The following is an 11,124-nucleotide window of genomic DNA, read 5'->3' as shown; positions in this document are numbered from 1 at the left end:
GCATTGGTTGCGTATCTCTTTAATACCGAACAATGCTACAGTCAACAGAGGCCTCTTTTCCCATTCTTCACTGTATGATTCTAAGCGAACTAATTAAACCAGAAACTTTTTTTCTTTGTGTTGTTTTGCTGTCCAACTTACGAGTTATCAGGGGGCCTATTCTCGAAATATTTCCGTGCACGGAAGTGGCTTGGTAGACGAATTGCGTATAGGCATCATATAGGCGTTCCGTCAACGGAGTCGATTCCGCGCACGAAAATATTTCGAGAATAGGCCATCAGTTGGGTTTCCTTGGGGTCGACGAACCTGAATCCCTTCGGTTTCTCCCGAGGCTGGTTATACCGAATTACATTACGTGTCTCCCGATCCCAAAGGTTCTGCACTACTCTGTAGCACATGTCTTGTGGGGTCAATTCTTTCAGCAGACTCTTGATGAACAGATCAGAGAGCAGATATTCTTGCTGAGCTTTGGGAATCTGAATAAAAAAAATAATTATGCAACACCATGGATATACGTATCACCGAATATCCCTCGAGCCTCAAAATGAATCGAAGTATTTTCCTCAAACCTCCCTGCATACAAACGATTTTTTTTCACATGCGAAACTCGACATATTCAGTTATATANAATGAATCGAAGTATTTTCCACAAACCTCCCTGCATACAAACATTTTTTTTCACATGCGAAACTTGACATATTCAGTTATAATACCCCGAGTGCTTGGAAATTACCGGGTATTTCCCGAATATTTCGTTGTTCAAAAACATGTGCGTGAAGTTCGGCCGTGCTAAACTTGAGGGAAATTGAGAGAAATACCTGATTATTTTCGGACCCATAGAAGCAGGGGAAGCAGGGGGTTTGACATTTTCGTGGTACGAAATTGGCTGAAAAAATGTTTTTTTTTATTACTCAGTAAAAGCCGTGGTATAACCCAAAATTATCTATTTCATACACACCACGTGATTTCAAAACCGTTGCTTCTTTTGGTCGGAATTTGGATGGAAAAAATAATCGTTTGTATGTAACGAAGTTTGCGAGAAATACCCGATCATTTTGAAGCTCTTCGGGTATTATAAGCGGTAATTTCCGGTTATAACACGGCTTGTTGCTGAGCAATAAACGAGTTTTTGAACTGATTTCAATCTGAAACAATTCAAGGAGCATCAGAGCGCAGCGGTATTTATAAAAAAGAGTGAGGAAAAGAATATCGAATCGCAGCTCCTGCTGATCGAGATGTGAATGGAGAGAATAATTCGCCGAGAACTCCTCTTACTTTGAAAATTAATCGTGTATTCCCCTTAACCCTCTGCCGAGAGTAAGAGACCAAACTGTATCGGTGTGATCAAAGAAAGGGAAGAAACAATCACGTGCGGTCCAGCTATGTGTGAGTGACTACCGTCACAGACAGGGTTTCCCTCTTGCACTGACCCATGATCGTTTCACAACTATAGGAAACACGTATGCCTCAGGTTTACACATTCCTCGGAATGGAGTTTTTCACTCATGTTTGTAGAGAAAATGATCAATCACATGTATAAACCACAATTTCTCTTAAAGTGTAGTATAAGAACAATGATTATCTCTAGAGCGAGGTGCGTGGCACCAGACCCAACAGTACTACCGTTGGCTTTGCTATCTTCAATGTTACACACACGCGTATAGCCTTGACTGACCCGCCGGTGGGGAGACGGCAATTCTCGTCGAAGGGTTAAGTCACCCTGCTGAGCAGCATGTATGCGTGCAGTTTGGCAACAGTTTGACTCAGCAACCCAAGTTTCGGAAAATACGAATTTTCAAGTACTCGGGTTATTATGACTCGTGACTGGATTTCTAAAAAATGCAGCAAATTTCATGGATATTTCCTAGCACATTATTCGGTATATTCAGGAGCCTTGGGCACAATTAATAAGTTAATCGTTGAAAAACTGAATTTAACACGTGTTCCGATGACGTTCGAAGAGAGAAAAAAAAATAATGGAAAAGTGCAGCTAAAGTAACAAAACTTCACTTATGTACGGCATACTTACAGGTTGACTTTCCGCGAAACAAATGACGTCGGTTCAGAGTATTGTTCAGGTAATATTGAGACAAATATTTCAAAGTCAAGACGCACAGCTGTAAATCGCGACAACATTTCAGCTATGGATTGGGTGTGAATAAACGTGGTAAATTGAAACATATGCATCTTGCACTTCGTTAATTTCGCAGTTGATTCTTATGAGCCAAAAGAAATTGAAGTGAATGAAGGATTTCTCGGCACCGAAAATGACGGACATTCAACGATGTGTAATGGCAGTGAGATACTGTTAATAGATGGAAATTTAATTCTTACTTCAAAAATGTGCTGCTGCTGGTGTTCTGCAAATGCATCTTTAATAGTTTCTTCAATTTTCTCCTCTATTACGTCAACCAGGTGATCGTCTTTTGTTACCGTCGTTTTACGCTTATGAAAATTTTTTTTATATCGTTCAATTACATCTGCATCACTATCTCTTGCCTTCATCAACTCTCCATTCTCTTCGGATAACTCCTTGAGATTTTTTTCGAGTTGTTCAATGCAAGCTTCCTGCGTTGAACTGCTCGAAGGATTTTGATGCGACACGAATTTTGGATTGGACTGATTCACCTGAAAGAATTTAAAATTTTCTTTTATTATGATTATTTTACATCGCACGAGTCTGTGCAATCCGACTTAACGCACGAGTTGCGTCATGTACTTTATGTTACAAGTGTGTGTAAACTAGAGGTTAGCAGATTTTATAAAGTAAAATAACGTCCACGATTCAGGCGGAAATTTCGTTTTCCACACCTGTGATTACAAATCTCGCCTGAAATGAAATTTAATTTACGCCCTGATTGCGTGATATACTATACAAAGAATCGAAACGCATGTACTTACCGATTTCTTCCCGCCGGAAGTTGTTGCAAAGGCCTTTTTGCCAGTAATTGCCATAACATGAGCCGTACGATTATCACCAGATGGCAGTCTGTGTCCTTCAACAACTCGAGGTTTTTTCTGTATGAATATGACAAATGCATTATTACTTGGCATTCGAAGGTATTTAAACATTTTTTAAACTAACTTAGCGCGAGCCCTTGAGAATTATTGTGGTCTCATAACTACAATAATGATTGGCTCCAGCAGAGACTAGCAATTGACGAATAATGGGCAATCGATTGACTCATGGTCACTGCTCAACTGATAATCACTCAAAGATCGATAAACAACCAATGCGATCGAAATATAATTTATCGATAAAAGGGAGGGTGGTTTCATTGAGCTCAATTTCCTTATAAGGGTGTAATTTATGTATTTTTCAGCATAAGTATAATTTTCGGAAATATGCTCAAGTCGCGCATTACGAGTAAGAATGAAAATATATTGGCCCCACTTACCTTGGATTGATTATCATCATTCTTTGAAACCTGCGAAGGGATCGACTGAGTTTTCGATTTCTGCACTAGTAAATCTGCAAGCTTTGCGAGATCTTCGCCAGGTGGTGATGAAGACAGGAGAAATTCATCAATCTGCATCATAAATAATATATCACTTTAAATTTCTGAGTTCTTGGAGACTTTTCATTTTAAGTATTTTTCATACCTCGGTGTATTAATAATACTCCCCAAGTATAGAAATAACATGTCCAAGAAATGAATTGATCAAGAGGGTGTGCGAATTAATATGAATAGAATATTTCATCCTGCTAGGAGATCAAAAAAAAGTTGAAAAAAAATTGGAAATATGAGGAATGATGTGCTGTGCTGAATGTCATGGCGCCAAAAAGCAATAAAGTACCGGGGTGAATAAGAGAGATATTTCAATCCCTCGTACCTATATTCTTTATCGAAATTCGTCGCGCGGCATCGATAATTTTCCGTATTTATTTTCTCCAAATCTAGTTCCGATTGCTAGTTTGAAATTATGTCGGATGGATTAATACATTTGTCTCTACTAGTGGAGGGAGAGAATTTTTTTTTCCATTTTTTTATCAAACACGATTGGCAACTAACTCTGTGTGCAATTTCGTCCCGATATACCCAACTGTTTTTGAATATCTTTAAAACTATCCAACCTATTTTAATACGTTTTTGCAAAATCAACGTATTGATGGCGAAAAAAACCTTACACATCCTAACACATCATTCAGCAACAGATCTGTAGGTATATCCTCACTGTTACATTTTCGATGTCACCTGCTTGTTTGCAATACCACCGCTGCTCATTTTTTTCGCAAGAAGAACGTCAAGTTTAGGATGTTAAGGTGGGATCAGGTATCTTAGCCAAGCGTTGGATGCCAGTCGTTGGCCAGGGTGGATTAATCGTTACATTTGATATGAGTAATTGAAGTAGAAGTAATGAAATATCACTCCTGTGCATTCGCGATAGGTCCAGAGGAATGAAAATTTTAACATCGGCATAATATGCGCGGTTCTGACAGCCAAACTATTCATGTATCATCAATAATTGCAAGAACGAAATAATTATCACTTTCTTCCGGACATTTTACCAACTTCCAACTTATCAGTTGACTTCAAAATTTTAATTATTCTAAAATTTTCCCTATTTATCATTGGATATGAAAACTTCAGGCTTTATATCACTTATAAGTGTGGAATTTTTAGGATCATTTTCAACATTTATCGTGCCCCAACTACCGTTCCCTAGTGCAGTCATCACTGACAAACCGATTTTGTGAACTTAAATCTCTTTCGTAATAGTCTGAATAAGGCAAAGTGGTGAAAACACCTCTCACGAAACAGGGCTAAAATATTATCCTGACTTGAGGTCGCGCAAGACTTACGAACGCCGTTGGTCGCGCCGTAAACGGAGCTGCATGGCAAAAAAATGAATAAATACCTATGCAAACAATATGAAGATGATTTAACAATGACCTTCAGGATTTCGGTATATAATGAAATGTTTAAAACATTGCGACTGTGAGTATTATTATTAATTATTTATGGCAGTGCAAAGTGAAGTATTTTTTTCCAATTATTCAGCGCTGCGCTGTTCCGTAACACGGATCAAGCCATGGATTTTCGACATAAAAATTTCATTATTTTCTTTTCGGAGTTTCTTTTATGGAGATCATTACTGGTAAACTGGTAATTACTGGCTTTTATGCAAGATTTCCCTAAATTTCTCTAGAAATTTCTGAATATGTCATTTCATTCAATAAATAAATCAATAAGTGAAATGAGATGTGAAAATTTTTGAATATTTTTTAATGGCTTGAAACCAGTGTTATTATTGGCGCGACTAACGAAGTATCAAGGTTGTGTGTAGAGTTAATTGCGAGGCAGAAAGGGAAGTGTTCAAGCTTTAAGCCCTCCAAGGATTCCCTGCTGCAAATATAACTTACTTGAGCATCAATATTCGACAATTCAGAAGTAGGCTGACCCTGTTGAAGGATTGGTTCTTTGTCCTGCATCTTCTGGACAGGAATGTTGACTGCATCATGTGGCAAAACTGGCACATTGCTTCTGATGACAGCTACCGGCTCATCTCTCGCTGAAGCAACTTCGATTTCTCCCTGGTTTTCACGGCTATTGGGGCTCTGCAGAATTCCATCTTGCTGCATGGCGGAATCGCGGCGACGGTCTGATTCTTCTACGCTTTTCTCTTTGTTGTATTCTGAAATCTGTTGGGTTAAATGATACGTTAACTTTTTTTTTAAACCATCAACTTAGTACGCGGAAAAAAAATGAAATGGTTGAGAGCTTTTAAGATGACGAGGATTTTGCGGGAGATCCATGCGAGTGAAGTGCTTCGATAGAAAAACACCGCTACTTCATGCATTATTAGTCTTTACATTTTCTTATTCCTACCAATTCCATTGGTAGTAAGCTTCCGAATGAATTCACAGCAATTCTATTTCAAAAATGAAAAATGGCAATTTTTACTTAACTTTCTGATTTTATTCGATGGATAATCTCATAAAAATATTTTGGTGTTGAAAAAATTGATGTGAGTGAACCAGTTTTCGAGATATTAAGGATGTTCGGTGATGGGTTGATTAATAAAAAAATGTCTATGTGCCATTTTTTTAGGAAAAAAATGATTTGTCGATAAACGGCTCTATAACGGATATGTACTTAATCTATCGACACAAAATTTTATACACAAGTGAGAAAAACGCTAATATCTCAAAAACTTTGTATCGATGGATATTCATAATTTGGCTGATCTCGATCGTAGACGCTCAGATGAGTATTTTGAAAAAAGAAAAACTAGAATCTGAGCAGTAATTTGGAAGATATTGAAGAAAATGGGTTCACATATAAAGTTATTTCCGGAAATATGAAGAATATCTGTGGAACTACTCGTCCGATTTCGTCCATCTAAAATACCAAACTTCGTTACCAAAACACCTGAAATCCTACGGAGTTTCAAGTTTCTATATCGATTATTTGTCAAGTGAATGTGGTAATAAGCAAATTGGTCGAAGAAATGAAAATATAACAATAAAATTCAATTTTTGCACAGCGGGGTGGTTACATTGCTATGCGATGGGATAGGTATCATCGTAACGATTAGTTTGATTTTAAAAAAATGAAATTGGTCGAGTCGTTCTTGATATATTTGTAAAAAATTATTTTTGAGAAATTGCTATATCTCTGTAACCATTCAACCGAACGAGCTGGGATTAAGCACAGATTTGGGTTCCATTGGTACCAATTAAGAGCCAGAATTTACTATTTTTTGTAATGAATGTTCTGGGGTTATCGACACAGTTCTAGACATACGCGAAGATACTCATACATGAAACGAAACGTGAATATCTCTCAAAATGAATGGAACTAATGAAGCTCTTGTCCCACGTGTATAAAACACATATACTTACTTTAACCATCTGAGGAACAATCTTCATTGTTGAAGACTTCACCGACTGCGTTGGTTCCCAGGTTAACTTTGGTTTCAATGGCCTCCTTACATTCTCCAAGGACTTCCTCAGTTGCAATAGGTCATCTGTGGAATTACGTAATTTCTCTTACTATTTTCGGTTTCATTATCTCCTTCTACTGAGGAAAAAATGCGACAATGGTTTTCTATAAATCCAGTTGAAAATTAGGGTAACTTGTCCAGTAGATGGACGAATCCATTTTTTACCAAAAAAACTCCCTCAATCATCCAGCTATCGATCTTAACCGTCCATCTATTGGGCAAGTTACGCTACCGTGCCGTATAGTTGAGTAGTTCCAACCACCAAGCACAGAAAGAAATGTAGTGTCAACACTGATAAAAATACATTGAATATATGCTGCAATACTGCATTTCTTGGCGACAATATTCTCACATACAGTGAAATTCCTCAGAGCATAGTATTTAATTCTGTGGAATCAGTAATATTTCGGGAATATATTTTGTAAAGAATCAGTGTCCTACTTATTTTACTGTGCTACGAGGAACATAGTTCTGATGAAATTTTCAATAAAAAATCATTCAATTTCGTGGAAAAAATCCGGATTAACTACTAATGCTTCGTACTCTTCGTGATAAACTTTACCTGGCAGAGTTCTTTAAACCCAATTGAGGGTGCAAGTATGATAATTTTTCTGGTGTTTTTGTTTCCGTGTAGTATACGATGTTAGCCCTGTACACTCCAACTTTAACTCAAGTTCTAAACGAAAATTCGAATATTTAAGAAGTGTATTTATATGATTCATTCTCATTCTTTTATAATTACTGAGAATTTATGAAATTTTCAGTAATGACTTCCCTTTTTTTCCAATTAATCATATGAATACACTCATACAAAAATACAAACGTACCGTACGCATGATCTTTACACATAATACGGGATAACTTACTGCTGTCGTATCAATTATTCTTTTTGTTTTTGTTATTTTTTTAATTTATTCATTTTTTTTTATTTGGATTTTTTTAGATTTTTTTTTTATTTTTCCGGCATTACGGGAGCGAGAGAGCTTATACCCGAGAGTCACAGAATGTAAATACCGCGCGTATAGATGTTTATACATCAACAATAAAATATTTGATTGCAACATTCTGAGCATTCATAAAAAAAAATGTAGTTCACTCACATGAAGTTTTTGCAATGACAACATCCTTCTCTGCACCATCTTCGAGAATTTTCAGGGATGAGGAGCGACCATTATTTGATGCACGCAGTACTCTTTCTGTGGCAGGTAACTTTTCGCTGGAGTTCTTCCAATAAAAGAAGATCTCTTTTAACGGTAACACTCATCTTTTGGCTATCAAGGACACTTATCGAGGCATACAAAATTTGATCCTTAATTGGCCTGAAATAACAAGATATTAAGGAGGAGCAATATTGACACAATTAATCAGTAGATACGTAATTACAGGAATGCGTGATAGTTTCCATAAAACTGTTTTGCTTTCATCAAAATATGAACATAATATTTATCCTCCAAATGAAAAAAATTAAAAATTAAAAATGTAAATTATCGTGCAATTATTTCATTAACTGAATTAAAATCAGGAAAATTCTGGTAAAAAGTTTGGTGAAGCCCCACAAACCAATTCCGATTCTACGACTCAAAAAAACTAAAAACAAACAAAGTCGACCCGTGGACCTCTCACTGAATACTTTTTGACCTCTACCGCATGCAATGTATACACTCTAAAAAAAGATTACTTCTGATAAGTAGAAAAACTACTTGTATTCAGTACCGAGGGGTTTCTGGAGAAAAGGTAATTTTTTTACTTGGTTCAAGTCGAAAATCGGCTGAATACAAGTTTTACGCTCCAAGTACAATTGGTACTGGTGACAAGTATCAACTGTACTCATCATCAGTACTAAAAGTACGTGTACTGAGTACCGAGCTGTACTTCTCAAAAGTAGAAAAAATACTCGAGACAAGTAGTAATAGCACTCAAATCCAGTACTAATGGATTTTCGCGGAATATTACAGTAAAATTTATCATACACTAGAGATCGCTGAAAAACGAAGAATTAATGCAAATAAAATTATTGTTTATTGTTCATTTGCCCCTCAAACGCTTGAAAATTGAAATGTAGTCCAATGTAATAAATTCTCGAGCTACAGAGATTTTTTTTTCAAAATTTTTCAAAAGATGTGTAGAATAACAATTACCAATTAATTTTTCCAAATTTAATTTCCAAATAGTCCTTTTTTTAATAACAAAAAATGTAATATTCATGCGAAATAGCCAGTAAAATGATCCTCAAAATAATTGTTATATTTTATATTGAAAAAAAAATTGAAGTATTAATCTTTTGAGCTATCTTGTATAAAAATTGCAATTTCGTTATGCGACAAAGAATAAAATTGCCTATTTAGAAGTCGAATTCAAAAAAATTATCTCGTAGTTGTTATCCTACACATCTGTTCAAAAATTTTTAAGAAAAAATACATCCGTAGGTCAAAAATTGAGTACACCGTGCTATTTTTCTTCATTTTCAAGGTCTTGGGGGCAAATCAACAAGAAATAATCGTTTTTTTCCCCACTTATTCTTCGTCTTTCAACATATATAAATAATCGATCATCAATGTGTAATAAATCTTACTGCAATATCTCGCGATTTTGAAACTCATCGTAACCTCCCCTTGATGAAATTTGTTAATTGTCATCTGAGAATGATAATGATAATGAGAATGATAATTAATGATATGAAATTCCTCAACAAAATAACCAACCAAAAGTACTGGAATCAAGTCATAAAAGTACTCGCGAGAAGTAGAAAAATTACTTGCTCCAAGCATCAAAGGTACTTGTGAGAAGTAAGAAAAATACTGACAGGAAGTAATAAAAGTACTTCCTCCTAGTACTTTTCCTACTTGCTTAGCAAATATTGTACTTCACCCTAGGACATGAAAAGTACTTGGGACAAGTAGTTTCCCAACTTTTCACAAGAAAACTTCTCCCAAGTAGAATTCAGTACTAGTGAGTAGTAACTTTTTTTAGAGTGTAAAGAACAATTTCACGAGTAATTTATATGTTCAACTAAATTTAATTTATTTAATCTTCTCACCCAATATTTTCTCACCCAATATTTTCGTTCTTCTCCAATGATGCACGTTCCTTCAATTTCCTTTTTCGTGTCCCCTTGGCAGGCATCTTCAATTATCATTTTAAAAAAGCACGAGAAACACTGAAATCAACCACACCGAACACTGGACGACGAGGTGATCAACACGAGTGTTACGCAAATATGTACGGAAGCCCGGTCGTGCCATCGAGTGGAGAGAGTATGGAGGCGTGTGTCTACACTGGCAAAAGGTTTCGGGTGACTAACGTAGTCTGTCGGCCAAAAAATATGAATAATTGAGAATTCACATCTAACCTTAAAAACTCGTGACATCCAATCTTTTTTGCAATAAAACTGAGATTAATATAACTTGAAGGAATTTATCTAGTAAACCCTTCTTTTTATATCACCATCCATTTTTAAAAGTGATAATGATATGAACGTAAATAGAGATTGTGATTCATAAACGCCTGGAATAACATATTATTTTTTATTGAATTAATTTAATTGCTCATAGTGGACATAATTAAAGTGAACCGTATTTTGTAGTTTTTCTTTCCAAATATTGTTCAGTCTCATGGGAATTGTGGACTGCTGGAAAAATTGAATTCAAGGGACAGTGGCAATGCATAGGTAAGAAATACAAATGAAATACATAAATAATTGATTTAGGCCATGGGCTGAACCTCATCGTATATCAATTTCGTTGTCTGCAAGTTTTAATGCATTGAATTTTATTTATTGGGTCGCTGATTCCGAATTCGTCGGTCTTTTTTCAACAAAAATTCCGGCCTTCTATTTGCTATTAAAAATTTAGTTGTTTACGCAGGCAAATCATAGAAACGAGTATAGATGGAGAAAAAAGTTTGATATAAAATATATTTGACATATAAAAACGAATATTTTTGGTATTATAATTTCCTTTGCTAACTACGATAGACAAGCTGACCAGCTGATCAATTAAAAACATATGATTGGCTGACTTCCCCCCCCCTTCCCCTTCCCCCACCACCACAAGGGAAGGTATATAAGGACTGCCCCCACACATCGGAGCTCAGAATCGGAGCTCATAGCCCTGAAGATGCAGACTGCAATGTTTGCGAAACGTCGGCGCAATGCTGAAACTCAACGCGGCATCCATC

General features: G+C 36.1%; 1 protein-coding gene across 1 annotated transcript; it reads right to left on the bottom strand.

Moving 5' to 3' along the window:
- Positions 1-215: 215 nt before the first annotated feature.
- Positions 216-10,139, bottom strand: LOC107046138. Its single transcript, XM_015268662.1, has 8 exons — positions 10,001-10,139; positions 8,049-8,267; positions 6,848-6,972; positions 5,366-5,644; positions 3,399-3,530; positions 2,902-3,018; positions 2,335-2,628; positions 216-476 (listed from the first exon to the last, which is right to left on the bottom strand). Exons 3-8 carry the CDS (start codon positions 6,872-6,874, stop codon positions 216-218), a joined length of 1,110 nt encoding a protein of 369 aa, XP_015124148.1. The 5' UTR covers positions 6,875-6,972; positions 8,049-8,267; positions 10,001-10,139.
- Positions 10,140-11,124: the final 985 nt, after the last annotated feature.

This window comes from Diachasma alloeum, unplaced genomic scaffold, assembly GCF_001412515.2.
Source record: "Diachasma alloeum isolate Michigan unplaced genomic scaffold, Dall2.0 Dall_scaffold_01215, whole genome shotgun sequence".
Taxonomy (NCBI): domain Eukaryota; kingdom Metazoa; phylum Arthropoda; class Insecta; order Hymenoptera; family Braconidae; genus Diachasma; species Diachasma alloeum.
The sequence above is the reverse complement of the archived record's forward strand: the minus strand, read 5'-3'. Positions and strand labels throughout refer to the sequence as shown.